Consider the following 20653-nt stretch of genomic DNA (forward strand, 5'->3'; position numbering starts at 1 on the left):
CTGGTGATGCGATAATCTGGCCGTTAGATGGCAGTAGAAGTGAACGCCTGAAGATAGGCTGTGCCGCAATGCGTGGCAACCAAGCCGCGTTATAATCGGCGCTGGCCGTTGTAATAACGCGCCTATGGTAAGAAAGAGTGGGCGTTAACTTGATGCAATATCAAACCATCTCATCAAACGACGAGGATGCCTATCAACTCTTGAGACAAAAGCTACTGGACGTTGGACAGTGTAATGTTCGTAGTTGCTCTCATACTGCTGGTTTGTGGTGTTACTCCTTGGACCAGCTTTGTGAGGCTCATAACCTGCCATCCGTGATGGTTTAGCCCAGACAACTATCCAATCTTGCCTGCACGGGCCCAGCTGACCTTGGCTTGACCGGGTGGGCATTTTCCTAGCCGCAATCTCGGAGATGAAGCCGTCTCGCGGCGCCGGCTCAACCATCGACCCTGCCCCGGTGGCGCCTCGCCATGACCTAGCGGGGCAGGTCGGCATGGGCAGTGATTGAAGTAACCCGGGGTAGAATGACGGACATTTGACCAAATCACGGTCAATTTCAATTTGGTGCTGTAGCTACAGCCGTGCAGCTCAGTTGAGGCACCGTAAACCGAAGAAAACAGTCGCTGTTCCGCCGCTGTCGTAAGAACTATCTCCGTGGTATTCAGCTACCACCGGTCCCATTACCGTCTAGGTGTTCATCTCTGGGGCGGCGTGGCGGCGCCGGTCGGACGATCAGGCTGGGCAGTAAAACTCGGCGGAGCGGCTCCTGGTGGCACCTAACGGGCCGCCCCTGGGCTGCGGGATACGGGACGCCAGCTCGGGGAGGTGTGAGGCGTGACGAACCCACCGCAGACGGAGGGGAGACGCCACACACGGAGGAGGGAGGCGCTGCAGGCAGAGGAGGGAGGCGCTTCAAACAATAGACGGAAACGCAACTCATGACGCTGTGGACAAGGTACTATTCCTGTATGTTCGTCTTTGTTGCTCTGTGCGAGAGTACGTTTTTTGTTTCTTCTTCAGACGACTTATATTCCCAAGGCTTTAGGTTGTGACCCCCACGCTACAAAGGTCAGTTTCCAACTGTATCTAGGAATAGCTCCTAGGAAGAGCATCTGTAATGGTTCAGCGATTTATAACCGCGCGCCCAGTCTCTGGAACAGATGCCTGAAGAAGATACTGGGCCTTCATGGCCGATTACCCTCGAACCTCGGTACGGCTCAGCGCTCAGAAACAATGCCGTGTCGATGGGCTGAACTGGGCATGCCGGGCGAGCCTGTCCGACTGGTTCCCGACTCCCGTTCTCTGTCAGAGTCCTGTTCCCTCCCTCTCTCTTGTGGCGTCCTGGCGGATTGTCTTAATTCTGTGCTCTGCCCGGTTTGTGTTCTGACTACTGTGGCGTCTTGTCGGATGCATTTGAGGTAGGCTCATCTCCTAAACCCCATCCGCTGCAGTAAACTCGGCACCCTTGGCTAGACCTTCAGGATTGGCTCGGCTCGGACTTGGTCGCACTGGTTCTGGTGATGTCTTTTCGCTACCCACTGCCTAGGAGCGGCGGCTCCCCATTTAGCTCGCTGGTTAGGAGCGCCGCCGCCTTCCATCAGCGCCAGCTCGTTCGCCACTCCTCAGTCTGCGCTTTGTGTCGCCTGTCGGACCGCGTGGGATGCCGCGGCCGCTGTTATGTCTGGTTGGGCCGGGCCGGTGTCGAGTGTGGGCGTGGTGGGGGCGGCGGGGCCCTGCAGAATCGGCCGATCATTGCCGGGACTTGGTAACCGATCGCCGTGTCGCTGCCACACCATGAATCAGCTGTTGTATCTGGTTACAGCTGTTGTTGTAACCAGATCATTGAAACATCCATCTTTCTCTTTCGTTCTCCCCTTTCTCTTTCCCTTTTCCACATCCTATATAGATCCTCTGTTTCCTTTTTTCACCCCACATCCCATCATCAATGGGAGTCTTCCCTTCTGTCTTTTTTATTTTTTTCCTTATTTATTTTATCGGTCGTCTCTTTGAGTTGTTGGTCATTCGGCACGATTGATGAGCCTGTATTGGTATTGCCGGCCATTTATGGCCGGGGGTCAGTTTGTATTGCGATGCCAGACACGTATGTGTCGAGGTTAAATGCCGTAAATATGCTGCTGCTGGAGCTGTGTTTCTTTAATGAGCTGTGAAGGGCATCGTTCCATGAACTCTAGGCGATGAGATTCTGTGACTCAGGCATCAGCAAGGTCAAAACTAGTGAAGTGCAGTAAGTGGTGGAACGTGACACTTCCGTGATCCCTGTGAGAGTACGATGAGACTCGTTTTGATCACGGATTTAGCGTGAGAGTGTTTGGCCAAGGATTGACTGTGTGCGGGCCTGAAGTTTACCTATTCGCACTGTGACCTGCATTGGAATTTGGATCTGTGAGACATCGGGAGTTCCTGATTCGAGTGTAATGTGTGACTCGTGTGATTTGTTGCACTGTTTACCCAGCTCGCTCCGTTTTCCGTTACCATTCAGTTTGACTGTCTGAGTCCCGTCTACCCCGCTCCTACTGGACCAAATACACCTCTTCTTAGCCCGCTATGAGTCTGACCTCAGCGAGCCCCCAGCACGCCTGACCCCACTCTGACCTCCTGTCTCCAGCACACCTGACCCCACTCTGACCTCCCGTCTCTAGCACAGCTGACCCCACTCTGACCTCCCGTCTCCCCCTCTCTGCCCACAGACTCTCCGTCACGTCGCTCCTCAGTGGACCGGACTGCTCGGCCGATGCAGCTGCCCTCCGGCTCCTCAGCCGCCGGCGGGGGTGACCGCAAGCCGTCGCCTCCGACGACCAGCACGGAGCGACACTCAGCCGCCGCCGGCGACGGCGGAGACAGCACAGAGTCGCCGCTGGCGTTCACGGTTGATTTCGGACCGGCCGATAAGCGCCTGCATGTGAAGGACAGTATCAGTCGGTGGGCGCCGCGCTCGAGACGATCGGCCGCCGGCAAGGACGAAAGAGAGGAGGTGAGGAGGGAGAGAGGGGAGAGGAAGAGAGGGCCTTATTTGGGTCGGTGTGGAGGGGAGGGGTGAGGTAGGACGACCGAGGACGAGATTGGTGAGAGATTTGGGTGGATTGTGGCAAAAAGTTTGTGGAGATGGCGGGAGATGGCTGTATGTGGAAGGTAAAGGTGGGAGGTGGGATGAACACTGAACAGTGAGCACTGAACAGCTTAGGAAGAGGAAAGACGTTTTTATACGGTGGATATAGAGTCTGGAGATGAAGGTATTTCAGGAGAGGCAGGAGAGGGCAAAGTATACCCGTGTGTGGAGATGCAGAAGATCGAATGAGATGTCGAGAGGAGATGTCTGGAGATTGTGGGAGTTGCCGTGGCTGTGATGAGGAAGTGGCGGGTCGGCCGCATTGGGCGACCTTCTCTAGTCTGAGGTCGGTCGTGTCTGGCATATTGAGGTGCCGTGCGCTGGATCACCTGCCCAGCTAACCGCAGTGGTAGCCAGGCTACTGTTTTCGTCTGTTCGATATTAGCCGTAGAGACTCACTTCTGTGACAGACCGGATGAGTCGAAGCTCAGGCTTGGAAAGTTTGCTCTTTGCAGGAGTGATTGATGAATGCTGACTGATTCTGTACAAATGAGACGTAAGGACGGAACGGAACAAATCACCAATGTGGAGGAAGGTGCGAGCAATGGGTAGACTAGACAGTCCCGGGTTGCCGCCCACATGAGCGTCTATGATCTTAACGGTGCCTCGTCGTTGCTCCCCTGACTTCTATCTATGGCTATTTTTGGGCTCTGTCCAGCCAGTCCAGTCCGATTACGGCTCTTGCAGGGGCGGCACAGTTAGTGTGAGGACTGAGGAAGGAAAAGGAGCAACCACGGAAACGCCCATGCCGATAATCCTTTTCAATGGGGAATGTCACCTTGGTAGGGGTTTAATCAGGTGTTTTCTTTTCGTCGCCTGTTGCTATCCGACTGAATCATGTGGCACCGCGGAGGGCTGAAAGAAAAGGTGCATGAAATGGCCGTTCCTTGGCCGTAAAATCTGCGCGTCGAAGTCGTGCAGTCGTTCGCTAACCTGGCGGCGACCACTGCCAACCAGCCATCTTTTACTGCTAGCGGCGGGAGTGGCGGAGCGTGCGTTATAAAGCCGTAAATCTCAGCTGGGATCGAGTTTCTGCCGGCCGCGGCCGCTGGCCTCTGGGCGATTTAAGGATGGTGGTCAGCGCAGCCTTAGTAAGTTCCCAGCTCCACGCTGCAGCCATCTCTTGTAGTCGACTGTATATGGAACACTGTGCGCGGTATGATTCGCTGTAGCACCACGCGCGGCAGGACGCTCCCTCCCCTCCCTCGTACCGGCCCGGCTGCTCCCGTACCAGCACCGCGTGGCTGTGCAGTGTGCAGTTCAGTGCCGTGTCCGCCGCGGCACGGTCTGGCTACCTCCCTGCGCCGCGCTACCGTGCAGCTCGGTGCACCACTTGCCGTTCACACCGCGCTGTGAGAACGGCTCGCCGACCACGTGGCCGTGCAGCTCGTCGGCCGGCGCTGTTTGTATAAAGTGCAGCAGGAGCATGTGCTGCACGGCTCGCCGCCTGTTCAAACGATACTGTGAACGATTGTGTGAGCGTGGTGTCAGCGTGGCCGTCAGCCCGATCATGCCTGAACTAATACTCCTCATCGCCGGCTTGGTATTCGTCATCCCTGGTTAAACATTTGATTCATGAGTCTACTAAACATTTGATTCATTAGGTGTCAAGTATAAACAGAGTCGCATGGTGGTAATATTCAGCAACGATAGTGTCAAATGTCAAGTTGTGAGGACACGTCGGCTGTGATTTATTATCATGGTCGATATTTTCGTAGTCAACTTTCTTTGAGTTACGTCTCTCCATGACATCTTGAAGCATGGGTATGAGAGGACGTGCGATTGAATTGATATAGGTAGGATGTGAGGAATGGTAAAATAACCAAATAAGCTCTTATGATGCTCACAGATCGACGCTCTCTGCCAAGCTGCTAATGAGTCAATTGTTCTGAGCTAAATAAACTATGTCCACCAGTCAGCTGGAACTTCTCTCCATCACTCTCGCGATCCTGAAGATCCCCTGAGTCATCCCCTGAGTTCAGCGGGCGGGGCACCCCGGCGCCGTGCCCGGCACCCAGTAGGCGAGGCGCCCGTCTCCGTGACTCGCCGCTCCGCCCCTGGTCCGTGTATCGCGTCAGGTGTGGGCGGCGTCGTTAGCGCTGTCTGGACGCTCCCACGGCCGACACACGGGCTGGACACCGACCTGGCGTGGACAGCGGCTCGCCGTGACGTGCCCGATACGTGCCCACGCTGCGGTCACACGTCCAGGGCATGGACCGGCAGCGGCACGCCGCACTAGGCAGTGTAGTGCTGCTTTCTCGATGCGGCTTGTTAGGTACTGCCCATTCAGCAATCAGCACTGCTCCCACAGTGTTACTCGCTCAGCAGTAGCGCTACTGCTGGCTGAATTTTCTTCTCTCAGCATTGCTCCTTCAGTAACTCTCCCTCAGTGCTGCTCGCTCGCCACTTCTCTCCTCAGCGCTGCTGACCTGCCGTTTCTCCCTCAGTTCCGCTCCCTAGAATCCAGTGGCGCCGCCTGGGCTGGTACCCAGGCCGTCCATTCACGCCGTGGAGAGATGCTAACGGCGCTGGTGTCCACTGTCCATGAGCTCGCTCTCATGTCGTGGCTGCCGTATCCGCGCTGCCGGACGAGGTGTGAAGTGACCGCGCCGCGTGCGGAACCGTTCCGCCGCGCGCCCGGGCGGAAGGAGGCGGAACTTTCCGCAGGTGCTAAACGGCGAATGGTGTCGGCGAAGTGTATCTGAATAGGTCCGCCGCGAAAGTCGAGGGAATCCAGGGACTCGTAAATGGGCAAAGTGGCTGTTGAAGAAAGGGTGTCTGAGAAAATGAGTCAACTTTCAGAGAAGTTTGAGACTGTGGGACGTGGGTACGGTCGAAAAGCTGCATCGATGTTCAGTAGTTTACAGGGTGGTAGATATGCATCAGAATGGGTATGTACTTTAATGCAAGTTAAAAGGGTCAGCCAAGATGGTAGGAAGACGCAGCCGCTTACATAATCCTCATAGAACTTCCAACACCTTCTCAGCACTGAATGAACAATACAGAACGGGACAGCTTGGCGCTGCGCTCGCGTGCCTGACATGGCGACCAGCCGGTCACATGTCGCCTATACACCAAACAGCCATTACCAGCAGCAGTGGCTCTGACAGGCCTCCATAGCACATCCTAGAGTCTGCATTCCGACACGGACGTCACACTGCCGCCGCCGCCGCACTTGCACCCGGCTAGCGGTTTTTGCTGATCGCGAACTGCGCGACGCGGCGGCGACGGCGGCGGCCTCTGGCGGTAGTGGTGGGGAGGCTGGTCGCGCGAACCGCCGCCGCCGCCGCCGTCGCTCGGGCGGCTGGGTTGGCAGTGTGAGCGCGAGCGCAGCGGTGCGCGGAGGCGGCGCCATGTGGACGGCACAGCGCTGGAAGTGGGACTGCGTGAGTCATCTGTGGTGATGGTGGTGGTGGTGGTGCTGACAGCGCGGGTGCTGCCGAGCGGTGGCGCTGGTGCTGGGCGCTGTTTGCCCTTTTTGACTTGAGCTTTGTTTGTTGTTATGCGTGGTATTCATTGTGTGATAGCGTTTGCGATCGCCTCGTCCCGGCGACTGGCGATGCGGTGGAGTCCCTATGGTTCGCAGAGTGGCTCCACCACCTTTCTCAGTCTGTGATACCGCTGGGCGGACCCATGGGTGTTAATCCTACGCCTCTGCAGGAACTGTGGCGGAGTTAATTATTAATCCGGCTGCTTCAGTGTGATGAGGCGTCCCCGGTCGTTAGTGTTTCGCTCGAGCAGGCCGTGGGCAGAGCTGACTAGGCATATGAGCAGGGGAGGGCTCCGCTCGGCACGGCGCCTCTCTGACTGGCATTCCGAGTGTGTAGCGGGCCGGCACCGCTGTAGGCGAGTGTCAGAGACCCCGCTGGTTGGCGCTGGGCAGAGGGCCAGCAGCGCCAGCAGTGGTCACTTGGTCAGCAACTGAGACGCACGATGGGTTGATAGTTAGGTGGCATCGGCTGAACAATCGGGTAGCTTTGCTGGGCTAGATTGACTCTTCCGGCCGCTAGAGTGGATTTCATAGGCGTACAATGGCCTGAAACGCTGCAGGCTGGTCGTGGCGTTTCGCTAGTCCCTCTCTATCTCCTGTGGGCTTCCTCCGCGAGGTGTTGGTATGCTTTTCACCCTCCTCTCGATGCTTATCGTCCGTTGCACCAACCAGTGGTTTGCGCTCCTCAGTGGTCCTCTCGGCGTCTTTGTCCGTCCTCTGACCGGGACTGAGGGATGGCACTGTTTGTCGTCACCCGAGTGAAGTGTTTTGCTCGGCTCGGCCTCTGTCCTGTGTCCACAGGTCGCGGTGAGTGGACTCGCAGACTCCCACTGTCCAGCCCAGCTGGGTTCACTGTGGGGACCAGACGGCCGAGCTGACATGTTTACACGGTGACTGACTCAGAGATCGCCAGTCGACCGTCCTCTGTATCTCCTGCCCGCCCGCTGCCCTACACCAGCCTCCCGCGGAGCGCAGAGCCGGCTGGAATCGCCGACCGCCGGCGGCGCGTGGCTCTCAGTGCAGTATTTATTACAGAGCGGGCCGCCGCCGCTGGCCGCAGTGCGCGGCTGTGCCTGTCTGTTTATCTGCGCGGCGGGCGAGGCGTGGAGGCTGGGTCGGGGCCGCCGCACCGCTGCCGCGCCGTCTCTGTGTCTGACCACGGGCGGCCGGTGGCCTCCGCTCGACTTCCGGGCTCCCCGGGCAGCGGTCGTATCTACCCCATGGATCGGCGCCCGACCAAGGTCGGGGTCGGCGCCGGGTGACGATTTCTCGCCTCCGCAGTCTTCTCTCGTCTCTATCACCGTCGTTCCAACCTCCGCCTCTGTCGGCGCTGGCCGTGACCTATCCGCTCCCGGCTCTGACGGATTCGGCTGACGGTGGAGTCTGAATGGCCCGCAGTGGGGGTTCTCCACCGCCGACCACTGATGGGAAGAGAAGGCGCGCCTAGCGGTGTGCCCGCTGTGATCTCATGCATTGTGTGCGGTTTGGCTCACTCTCGCCGGCGGTAGGCCGGTGGTTCTCTGGATGTGTTTTCAGAGTCATAAGGTCTGAGTTCGTCGGGGTTGTGGCGTCAGTCCGTGGCGGCTGAGGGAGGGGATTGGGATGGGAGGGTGGGAGGATACCACAGCTGGTAACGCTGACAGATCTGGCCCAATCGCGGCCCTAGCGAACTCGCGGCAGTGCGCAGTTTCGCGAACCTTTGAGACTAACCAGAGATCACAGAGGAGGGGTTCTGAGGGCGGAGTAGTAATCCAAAACTGACCGGGGTCTAGAAAATTGGGGCATTCGTCTGTACACGAGGCTGAAGCTCCTATGGTGACTGACTCCCAGCGTCGTACTTCGAGCCTTTAACCCTCGCCCGTAAACGGCGATCTGCCACCTTCGCCCATGCAGGGGGGGGGGTTGGTGCGACCCCCCCCCTTGGCGTTTGAAAACGGAGCGTCGTAGAGCTTAGCGGAAAAGACCAACGGATTGCTCTCGACGAGATCTCGCGATTGGTGGTATATTTTTTGGTCCTAGGTCAACATTTGACCTACTTTTGACCGGTCAAAGGTCAAATTTTCGGAAAAATAGACTTTTTCAAATTTTCCGCGGCGATTGCGGCAAAACGGTGGGAGATATCGACTTGAAACCTTCACTATCGTGTTCCTTGATCAATTCTCTATCGTTTGGTATGTATTTCGTTTCCCTAGCTCTAAAAATGGCGCGTTGGGAGCGCCGGAAGTCGGCAAGGTCACAGTCGGCGGCAGAAATTCGAAAAATCAAAATTTAAATTTTTGAAATCTGATTGTATTTTTGGATTTGGGATGTCCATTTGCTCCCTATAGAAGCTAATATTGCTGCATATTCCCATTGAGGTGACAAGAATTAGCAAAATAGTGGTTCGGGCGCTTTTCAAAAATAGTACCGGACGCTGTTCCTCTTGTGACGTCATAGCTCCGTGACCTGACCTGACCCGGTCAAGTTTCTTATACCATATGATAGCCAATACTTGCCCCAACATGCATGGGAAGTTTCATCACGATCCATCAACCGATGTCCGTACCACCGGCAGGAAACCTCGGGCGTTGGCACTCAGTTTGTGAAAATCCGGCCGGAGGCTGTTCCCTTTGTGACGTCATAACTCCGTGACCTGACATGACCCGGTCAAATTTTTTTTAGCAAAAGATGCGCAAGGTTTGCCCCATAAGGTACCCAAAATTTGGCGGCGCTGCGCGCCGCCGTTTTTGCACTATTTCCGAAAAACCTCAGGGGGGGGTTGCACCAACCCCCCCCTACATGGGCGAGGGTTAATTGTTGAAAGGCTGTCCTCAGAGGAGTGGCCACGAACACTTACTTATAAGCTGCCACCGCGGCCCGGCCGCTCCTTCAGCGGCCAATGACCGGTCAGTGGTCAGGAACTCTGCAGTCACGGTCTGTCTGGGCTAGGCTCTGGTCTCTGCCAGCCGACGGCTGGGCAGAGGGAGTGCCATTGCCATGCTGCTGGCTGTCACCAGACTCGCTGGCTGTGGCCAGTGACCAGATGGTATAGGTGACGTCGATGGTTATGTGATACAATAACATAGCCGTGGAGCAGACCAGACCTCGCCAGACCAGACCATGTGGAGTCGGGTGCTGTCGGGGCTTTTTGATCAATTGGTGCAAGAGCTGAAAACGGAGTTATCAGACGTCGGTCGATGTCAAAGGTCTGCGTCACTCTGTATATTGTAGCGGCAAAGTGTGTTAGTGGAGCGATATGTCATGACATTGTGCCATTTTGGAGTTACCCACATCTACGATATTTGCCGACAGTCCAAACCGACCTAGCCAGGTGGAACCTGTCGATGTGGCGATGTAGAAATGGGACAAAAAGCGACACGCTTTTTGCGACCCTAGCAGTTTTTAGTTCACTGTTGTCTTCCAGGAGTCATCGTTTCGCCGAATTTTCTGCTCGTAATGACGACGATTTCCGCTACGTGGTGTGCGATAACCACAGGTATGATTAATCGTGTAACCGGTGATTGCCGTGAGAGTTGGTAAACACTTCGCTCCACTTCTGAACTCGCGATCGGTTAATGTTCCGCAAATGGACTCGACTGCGAGAGGTGAAAACTATTCTGCGGAGCCGTGGGGCCTCTTCAACATAATGGTGACTGTCTGAAGACATTTAATCCCACTATATATTCACAGCAGTGGAGGTGTGTCGTGATGTGTTGGTGGGCTGATAGACAGTTGGTTAAATGAGCCTTCCTGTGCCTGATTGATTCGCTGTTAGAGAACTGTGAATGGCTAACTGATTTGTTTGACATATGACTCCGACTCGCTTCTAGTGCCTAACGTTTGAGGAAAAGCGATAATGCGCGTGACCGACTCATGGCTTGACTCGACTCACTAATGTCAGACTCCCGACTCGTGATTCTAGCACTGTCCACTGTCCGGGGCTAGCGAAAGCTAAACGGACTGCGACTGCAAGGGCAACCGGTGACTGCTATGTCGCCTGTCCGTTTCAATGTCGCTGTTCGTTGTCTGCCCGTCCACCCATTCTACAGACATGACACGATCGCGGCACCCATTTTTCAGTCTTGCAGCCAGTGATGTGATTTCTTAGCACTCCTTGTGCGCCTGTCTGAAGCGTCATAACCACCACCTCCCGAACAGGGAAGCGTCATTTCGAATTCATCTCACATCCCCACCTTACCACCACTCGCGTCACTGCAGCCGCCCCGTGACGGTGCGTTACGTGACTCCCTGTCCGTGACGCCGCGGTGCCCGTCCACCCCCCGCTGACGGTGTGACCTTGTCCCTCTCTCCACAGACTCGCTCAGACAGCGGTGACCTGAAGGTCGCCGGGTCGGGCGTGCCGCGGCCCCGGTCGCTGCTGCGCCGCCGCCAGGGCGCGCCAGGCTACCACTCGGAGGGCTACTTCTCTTCAGACCAGGATGTCGACTCGAGAGGTCAGTCGGAGGTCACTGGAGGGGACCCCAGGGGCAAGGCGGGTCATACAGGGTGCAAAGAGGAAAGAGGAAGAAGAACCTTGAAGGCATTAAAGTTGTATGTTGAATGGATGGGACCTTGGATGATTGGTTAGGCAGGCGGGTTGGATGGGCTATAGTGATGATGCCGGAGTGTTTATTGGACAGCGTAGACGGCAGGTATGCGGCTTTGCTGGTGTATCCAATTAGCGTTTATTCAGGGACGTTGGAGCGTTGTGCCGTACACCAAGTGTCACATGAATACATTATGGGCGATTAGTGGCTGGTGCTACCGCGAGGGCACCAGCAATACTGGCTCAGTATATTGCAATGCTGGTGCAACCCTCTACCTTGACGGTGGTTTAGCGGTAGCGGCAATGATGACAGCGGCCGGTTACTAGACTCGGGCCAGCCCAGAGCCACTGAAGTCTGCGACTCAGCTCAGCCTAGACTCCCAGCCGCGCCCGACTGTGCCCGGTAGTCATGCTTTCTCCCCGCCGCCCTGGGACCGCACAGATTGCCCGACCGACCGACCAGACCCAGCGAGCGACGGGGTGGCAGACCAGTCCGGAGCTGTGCTTAGAGGCCGGACTGTATCGGACCCTGCCATATTGTACCGTAACCTACAGCACTACACGGTATCGCGCCCCTGACGTGTTTGCCGCCCAGAATGAGTGAAGGCCTGTTTCTCTATGATAACACGTGACGAAGCGTCTAATGGCTCTCCTGCCGCGCTGCGCTGGACTCGTGCTGTGATGGGGCGCGGTGTGCGTCAGTGGTCTGTTTGTGTGTGCGTCGGAAGGCCTGTCTGACCGCGATTAGCGCACTGCGAGCGGCGGAGCGATGGCGGGCGAGACCTCTCTTCCTCTCTCCTCTCTTTCTCGTCTATCCGCTTCGCCGAAGTCCATGGTTCTGTCTTTTACCTGCTAGAGAACAGCATAGTCTTTTACTATGCTGTTCTCGGTTTGTGGCCCACCACCTCCAATTTCCTCAACTGCCCCTCTCAAGCGCCCCCCTCTGTAGTGCTGAATTTCAGCAAGCGGCGTGCCGTCGCACCTCTCACCTCGCCCAGCGCCATTCGCCACTCGCCACTCGCCCGGCCGACCGACCGGCCTGCGGTTAGCGCCGCCACCTCCGCCGGCGTACCGGACGGCGAGAGAGCGCCGCTGCGGCCGCCGCGGAGGCGAAATCGGCGCGGCGGGACAGCGCGTGGGCGCCGCATCGGCCGCCGGCACTGCGCCACTCCACGCCGCGCCACGCCGCGTGTATTGGTGTCGGCACGATCAGCCGCCCCGCCGCCGTGGTGCGGACTGAAGCCGCTGCGTCAGCTGCTGAACTGATGGGAAGTGGGACAGGATGAGACGGGTGGTCCGGCGTGGGCTATGGTTAGTTGTGCTGTGCGAGTGAGAGTTCTGCTAGGCGGATAGTGTAGAGTTGACAACAGGTGGTCCTGCAAGACTTGATGCATTGGTAAGGTTGCTGCGAAGATCAGTGCAGTCGTGCGTCGCTTATTGCGAAACCTGCGACATTCAAATAGTTTCATTCATTTCCGCATCGGTACGTTCAGTTACCACCATTCTTTCGGAGCGCAGAAGCTGTCATTTACCCATTAGCTGAGAAGATTTACCACGTTCGCCAAATGGGCTGCGTGGACAGGACACGGGATCTTCATACGACCGAATACCACACAGCATCATCCGCCCGCCCCCAGTGGGTCGACCCGCACAGGTGTGCGACCCGGCCGACCGACGGCGGCAGCTCAACCGCTGACGTCACTGGGATGCGCCTCAGTCGCCGGGTCGTCTGCCATTTGTTGTCCGCCCCCGCCTGCCGCCCGCCCTCAGAGCGAGACTCTAATGTGACCTGTCACGTATGTTGGACCTGTTGCGAGTTACGATGGTGGCTGATGATTGTGTCGCATCGACTGTCTGTGCGAGGGCGGCTTGTTCTGTGATGAGGGAATGTGTGTCCCGGTGCATCACAGTATGTAACACTTGCACTTGGCGCATGTTTACACGGCAAGTGAAAGGTTGATCTGATTCTGATAGCGACACATTAGTAGAATCATGTAGAAGTAGCGTGGGCAATAATCTGGGCCCTATATTCACAGTGTATATTGCTAGGATTTATCAGTACTCTCACGTTTTGTCGCCTGGCTTATTCACTTTCCTATATTCTTTCATCTCGTAGTGCTCTATCCCGTGCCCCACAATAACGCAGGGGTTTTCTTACTCGGCCCCTAACCACAAGACTGCCTAACAACTGACCGAACCCCTCTCTACCTCCGACAGAAGGCAGTCGCCGAGCGGCGTTACCGCGCCAGTCCGCGCTGGCCCGCACTCCATCCCCCCGCGGCGGCTCCGGCTCCGGCTCCGGGCGACTGGCGGCACGACGAGCCACCGTCACCCGCGTACCGGCCAGCTCCGGACTGAAAAAGTCAGCCACCATGGGCGCCATGCCGCCGCGCCAGGAGCAACCGTCCTCCCGCGGCGGAGGAGGACGGGAGGAGGATACTCCGGACGATGTCAGCGAGGCCGGGACGTACACGATCGAGAATGAGCCGGATGGCGAGGAGGCGGCGAGGCAGGTGGATGAAGCGTTCGGAGGGCTGGAGGACTATGGAGAGGAGCGCCGCAGTGATGCGGAGAGCAGCAGCAAGGAGGGCAGTCCCGACCGAGACACCGAGACGTCATCGAAGGTGAGAGAGCTGGGGATGAGGTGGTGTGTATATGACGAGCTTGAAGGTATAAGATACGGCAAGGGAAGGGAGATTGCTCCACTGTGGACAAGGGGAAGATAGACTGCCTTCTCCGAGATGGGTGTCGAGGAATAGGGGAGCTTCTTTGAATTGGGTACGGGAACGAGAGCTAAGGAGCTTTTCCAGGGTGGACAGAGGGCGACGGACAGGTGTGAGGTGCCGCTTCTATGCTGAGTCAGACATTGCGTGACTTAGGGTAATGCGATCGTTATGCAAATTCTTTTTTATTTACACTATCAAAATACTTCCATAGTTTCTTCTCTACATTGACATCACTAGTTCAGTATGGGAGCATTTGCACTCCCTTATTTTAAAATTACCATTTGTCAGCTACTTCCGCCTCGCGTTATGACCAAATACCTCACCATTCACGGTCTACCCGTGGTCGCCTTTATTCGCCATTCCCTCGCGAACGAGCCACTTTGACGGCACATTTCGCGGCCACTCACTCTCCGAATTGGCGTGCCTCGGACTATTTCCGCGCTGACAATTTGTCCGGGCGCTGCTGGACGGTTCGGCCGACAGAAAGTGGCGCCGCACCGCCGCCAACCGTTCCCAGCGTGCAGTATGAGCAATAACGGCTGACGGTACAGTACCGCTTTCAAAGTGAAGTGAACAGCTGGTCCCACTGGGATGGAGGGGGGGGGGGGGGGTTACCTGCCGCCGCGCCGGCGGACTCATCTGGCTGAGTGGCCCGGCCTGTCTGTCTGACGGATATGGCCGACTGTCTGAGGGACATGGCTGTCTGAATGGTGTGTCTGCCTGTCTCAGGGATATGTCTGACTGCTGTCTGAATGGCGTGTCTGCCTGTCTGAGGAGTTGGATGTCTGGTTTGTCTGCCTGTCTTTCTCTATGTGTCTACTCTCCGACTCTCCCCACTATGTCTATGTCTGCTCTGACCCTCTCCCTCTCTCCCATCTCTCTCTGCAGCCTTCCGCCTACAGTTCGGGCGGCTCAAACTGGATCGAACAGTGGGCCGCAGAGGTCACCAAACACAACCAGGAGAACCTGAAGAAGGCTCAGAAGGCGCCATCACCAGGTAAGCATCACTTAGCTCCGCGTTCTGCCCCGCACCGCCTAGGTCGTGCGAATGGTTTTCATGCGTCGTGTGCTGGTCTCTGAGCTCCTGTATTCTGTAACGGGCTGTATTGGGATTCTCATTTTCAGTCTTGGTCCCAGACATATATTGTGATAGATGTATTGCTCACATTTTCTATAAATGTCATGTAACAATTAAGCGTAGAGGACCTCAGATACTGGAGTATCTATATGTTATAGAAAATCTTTTGTACCTGCATTGTAACAGAAAAGGGCCTCATTTATAACACTTTGGCCGGCTTTGTTCCAGGCGCCACCACCAAGCCGCCGACGGGCAGCTCGAGTCCTTGGTCACGGCAGACTGTCAGTCCTGACGGTAGTGCCAGTCGGCCGCGCAGAAAACTGCCCACACCGCCGGGACTGAGCCGGTCACCGGTCACAGGGGCGGGGGAGAAGGTGAGTAACCTCCCCAGTATCCCCTCCCTACTCCCCACACCGCCCGGGCTGAGCAGGTCACCGGTCACAGGAGCGGGGGAGAAGGTAAGATCAGAATACGTCCTACACAATTATACATAGACGTGTTCTTCCCCCTCGACTGAGCAGCGAGCAAGTCCCCACAGTACTCCACACTTGAGTGTTGAGAAGGCGCCCGCGATACCATGGGCTGTTCAAGACCCCAAAGGACAGTGTGCGGGGGACAAAATTGAGATACAGCCCACATATTTAGCGTGGATAATTTGATTTATCCTAGCTGGCGCCACACGACGGCAGGATATGACACCCAGTCACGAACCACTCCCTCTCTAATCAGCTGACCTGTCGTGACCGCCCCCCCCCCCCCACCCACTGGGCTGCCTGGGTGTGAGACCACGCCCGTCTGCAGTTCCGGAGGAAATCGATGTTCCGAGGAGGTGGGGCGCGGGCCTTACCTGGGTAGGGACCACGCCCATAGTGTTCAGCCTGTGACCAGTGAGGGTGGGACATTCTGTGAACGGCGGTCTCAGGGCGTGGAAGACCGTGCTCACGTGTCACTGGTGTAGGCTCATAGGCTGGTGGTGTAGAATAGCTGTTGGGATGGTTTAAGAAGAGCAGAGGCTGGTCAAGTGTTTGGTTACAAGTTTGTGATGGTGACGAGAAGCCGTGCGCTAATCGACGTGTCGAACGACTACCACTCTTGTCTGGAATAGACGCTTATCTACCAGCATCTAGTGGTATTTTCGAGTGGAATTGCTTATAGTCAGTTCCCCTTCCCAAGAAGCGCGATACTGTAGCGGCAATGGCCTCTCTCAGCTGGGAGAACGTGTTTCGTCCGCGCTTCATGCGCCGTCGAATACTGGTTGGTGTCTTGTGGCATGTGGCTGTCATACCGGGCAGCTGTGTCACTTAAATCTTTTAGCTGTTACGTTTTGCGAATAATGTGCTGAAGTTTGAGGGAAATAAAATTACATTTGCTTGTAGACCAGAATGAAATGTCAGTGTGTTATTTGAAGTTGTTAAATCGTGTTACTGAGTGAAATAATGATCTAGACTGTCTGCTACCCTACCTTAACCTGACTCTGCCACCCTATCTAACCCGCTCTGCCACTCTGAAATACCCTGCCTGCCACTATGTCTAACTTCGTCACCCCACCACGCTATCTAACCCGCCGGCCACCCTGTCTAACATCGCCTACCACCCTGTCTACTCAGTCTAGTGTCTAACCCATCTACCACCCTGTCTAATCAAGCCGTCCCCGTCTGTCCGCCCCCAGTCGTCTCCCAGCCGGTCGGCGGGCGCCGGCGCCAGCCTGGACACAGAGTCCTACCTGCGCACCACTGAGGACGTCATGTCGGCCCTACAGGCGCGCATCGACGCCGCACACACCGCCGACGACTCCGACTCTGTTTGCTCCAGCGAGGGCAGCGATGGACCGGCCGGGCCGCCGCCCAGCGCCGAGAAACGGAGCACCGGCCCCACCGGCGGCGGTACCACAGAGTTCAAGTTCAACAGAGCGCTGAGGTGAGCGGAGGGAGAATGAGAAGTATGACGAGAGGTGGGTGAGGAAGGGAGGGAGGGCGAGAACAGGGATGATGTGTGTTTTCGAAGTGAGAGATTGTGTTTGGGAAGAACATTGGTAGCTTGTCAATTTACTGCAATATATCAAACTGTATCGCGTAGAAATGCCGGAATTTTACTTAGTGTGACCTCTGAAGCCCTGCATGCTCGGTTGACTCGCCAACACAGCTGTTGTTCCGCTCTCAGTCTGTATTTAGCGGTTTCCTGAGAAAACAAAAACACAATAAGCAGGGCACATAACTTCTAAACACATGTGTAGGCAATACAATCGCCGGCAGTACATATCTAACGGGGGAGGGGGCGACGAATCGTGAGGCCCAACAGAAAACTATTTACGAGTGCTCATTGGCATCACAAACAACTCGGACAAACGAAAACAATACATCCATCAATGAACAATTGTAACAAATAATTGTAAACAATAGGTCAGCCGCTATCGCCGCCGATCATAGCTGCGGCAGATTTGACGCAGTCCCGCACGCAGCAATCCAACTGCCATCTAGCGACTGAGACAGACAACATGTCTAGATGTCGCCACCGAACGCTCAACAACGAGTTTAATGGCATAAAAGGCACCTTAATATAACGAAGATACTACCCACAGGTTTATCCATTAAGTAACTATAAAGTACAAATTAACTTCGAACTCACCAACGAGTACCACTTCCTGGCTTGAGAGGTCCTGACCACCTTCGACGTAACGGGGCAGCCACCCGCGCAGAACGGCCTCTCAGACAACAGAGGCGGACCCGGCGATCCAGTCTTGGGCTCTTCCGACACTGCAACCTGCTCCGGCGCCTCGGAGGCGCTGCAATTCAGCACGACCAACAACAAAGCAGTGCGCCCACCGCAGACCCAGACTCCAGCGCTGCAGCGGGAGCCCGCACCGCCGAGACGCGCCGGCAGCTCTCACCCAACTCCGGCCCAGCTCCGCCCCGGGCCAGACTGTCAGGAGCGAGCTCAGGGGCGAACTTGAAAGCGGCCAGCTGCACCCTCTCGTCCACAGCACCACCCCCTCACGGACCAGACAGGCGAGACCGCCTCTGCCGGGGCCACGAGCCGGCGCCACCCAGCCAATGCGGTCGGTCTCCCAGCAGACGCCAGGGGCGTGTATATAATTCCAGCGAGCGGAGGGGGCAGCTATCGGGACTAAACTAAATTACCATAACCACCACCCGCTGCGGTCACACTTAGTATTGCTGATTGACGTCAGTTGATGCTATTTCGAGTTCACCGTGATATGTTATGACATAGCCCGTCTTGATGTGCCGATCTACCAATCTGTGTGACACTCGTCCGGATTGTGCACTTCCTCTTGTCTGTGAATCTCCGTCTACTGAGTGAATGAGTGCGTCTTTTTGCGTTATCTCTCAGCAAGATCCGTCTTTGTTCACGAGCTGTTTTTGCGCGAGACTAGACCGAGTAAAGCTATATAACCATTCAGTTCTGACGCTGTAAAATCAAATCATTTCCATTAAATGTTCCGCAAGCCGTAGTGCAGCTGTCCGATCAATGATTTATTTCACCTTATTTCGTCATCTCTGTCTCCGTCTTATCGTTTGTGGTGATTGTTTTCTTTTGTCTACGAGATGAATGCCGCCATTGATATCCCGTTTTCAGTGAGACGCTTCCAAACTTCAAAATGCTGGAGTTTAATACGTTGAAGATCGAAATAATCTTCCTGATAATTACCAACATTTTTTCTTCCTCGAAGGCTTTGCGATTTTTGTCCTTACTGTGAAGCGAAGCTTGGCCGTTTCAGCTGCAGTAGTCACCCGTTTGTTCGATCATCAGGATGAACCTCGTACCCGTCATTTTAGCCCGATCATCCTCTGTAACCGCCCTCCCCGTCCCTCCGCCAGTCTGCGCCGCGCCCGACTCGGTCTGGACACGGAGAGCGCCACCTCGGGCTCCTCCAAGAGGCCCACTCCGCCGCGACCCTCCAGTGGAGGACGCAAACACTCCGACTCCGAGTCCGGAGGAGGAGGGAAGGCGGCCTTCGCTCGCTCCGACGGCGGGCGATACAGTCTGAGGATGGCCAACGGAAACACTAAGGTGGGTGGAGGCTGGGTGAAAGGCTGTGGGAGTCAGAATATGTGTAATTACGAGTTGATAGGGGACAGGCCGATTGGAGGACTAAAGGAATGGAAAGAGCGTGAACAGAGAATGACAGGAAAAGCTAGACGAGTTTCAATAAAATTGTTCATTCCCTTCTGTTAGCGCAGTCCTTATATCCATTTCTTGTACGCGGACCATACTCCTTTTGACCTCATGCCTATGACGTGAAGTGTGAACGGGCCCGTCATCATTGCCGAATGCATCGGGCCAATCACGCCACGTGAGACGTGATTGACGGTCTTCACGTAACGACGCTACCTACGGTGACCAGCATCGTAAAACCGCCGGATACGGGCGCCTTCGGGTCCGGCGTGCGAACCAGCTGTCTTCAGAATGGCGCGGAGATGGGTTGCCCATCAGACGACAGTGCCAGCGGCGGCGCCGACGGCTGTCGCCGTCTCGGACTCTCGCGTGACGTGATCAGTGGATTGGCGATGCCGCGTCGTCAGGTTGCATGCCGAGACTAATTTGGAGCTGATTATTCTGGGGACCGGGTTCTGGTGCTGTGGGGAACTGCCGGATTTCCGGCACGGGGAGGTGTGACGGGTAAATGACGGGCGAGAAGTTGGTGTGAACGGCGAGAGGTTGTCGTGCTTCGGTTGTCGTGTGTTGCTTGTGTCTTGTTAAAGTTTAGCCATTCGATTTATCGAGACGGCACTGATCGCACGCCACCAAGTGCTTGTTAGGTCTCCAAGACTTGACAAGAATCATTAGTTATCAGTAAGGAGCTCTGTGTTCTTGAATCAGTTTTCTTGAATCGTGTTCGACTGTAAAACGCCCCTCTTTTTCAGAAACACTGAGTAGGTACTGACCGTCTCCCTCCCCTTGCAGACACCGCCGTCCCGACCGTCGGCGGCCCGGAAGACGCCCGGCTCGGGCGGACCGCCGGGCCGGGCGCTGGGCAGCGGACCCCGCGCGGCCGCCCAGGCCGCCCAGGCCTCTCGAGACCAGGAGATGGCTAACTGGAAGCGGCGTAAGAACTACGACCCGCTGAAGGCGGCCAAGGAGGCGAGGAATAAGAAGACAGAGTCGCGTGGCGGGTCACAGAGCGATACGACCTGGTGAGTCGCTGGGAGGAGTCGTGTCTGAGGAAGGAGGGGAGGACAGGTTGCGCGGTAGGAGCCCGGACTACAGCCGGTTAGATTGTAGTGTGGGCTAGCAGGAATGTGGTGGTGGCGTGGGTTAGAAGAAGACTGTGGGCTGGATGCGTCTTGCTGTGGTTTGAAAAAACATTGGCAGTGTGTAGGTTGAAGCCGTAACACGTCTGTGTTTTGTGAAAGTGTCGTAATGTGATTTTATAATGTGGTGTCCGGGCCTATAAGGACTTCGTCTGTCACAACACTGGGTCGGGTCATCGTATGGCGTAACACTGGCCACAGCCCAGCCGGTTTTTGTTTGAGTGATTCAGAGCTATTGACGGATGAGATGCCCAAACGTATTCGCTCTGTCGCCCATGTTTTGTTTTTCGTAATTATTGGATAGCCTTTTTGGACCTTCGGTATTGCCAATCACGGGTTGTCCATTTTTGGAATGTTTTCAGTCCGCCTATCTTCGGCTCTGTCTCACATTCGCTCTTTCTTTGTTTTTGTGTCTGTCCTGGCTTTTTCTCACTCGT

The 20653-nt window shown here is 56.0% G+C and overlaps 1 protein-coding gene across 6 annotated transcripts in view; it reads left to right on the forward strand.

Annotated features, from left to right (window-relative positions):
• Positions 1 to 20653, forward strand: part of LOC122386199 (serine/arginine repetitive matrix protein 1-like) — a 77022-nt gene that overhangs the window by 53430 nt on the left and 2939 nt on the right. For all 6 annotated transcript variants that reach the window (XM_043375156.1, XM_043375157.1, XM_043375158.1 and 3 more), the window contains 8 exons: positions 2709 to 2992; positions 10912 to 11050; positions 13360 to 13766; positions 14757 to 14865; positions 15175 to 15320; positions 16616 to 16863; positions 18783 to 18975; positions 19870 to 20099. In XM_043375156.1, the coding sequence (XP_043231091.1) occupies positions 2709 to 2992; positions 10912 to 11050; positions 13360 to 13766; positions 14757 to 14865; positions 15175 to 15320; positions 16616 to 16863; positions 18783 to 18975; positions 19870 to 20099 (1756 nt within the window). The remainder of the gene's footprint in view (positions 1 to 2708; positions 2993 to 10911; positions 11051 to 13359; positions 13767 to 14756; positions 14866 to 15174; positions 15321 to 16615; positions 16864 to 18782; positions 18976 to 19869; positions 20100 to 20653) is intronic.

This window comes from Amphibalanus amphitrite, unplaced genomic scaffold, assembly GCF_019059575.1.
Source record: "Amphibalanus amphitrite isolate SeventyFive unplaced genomic scaffold, NRLGWU_Aamphi_draft 000243F_arrow, whole genome shotgun sequence".
NCBI lineage: Eukaryota > Metazoa > Arthropoda > Thecostraca > Balanomorpha > Balanidae > Amphibalanus > Amphibalanus amphitrite.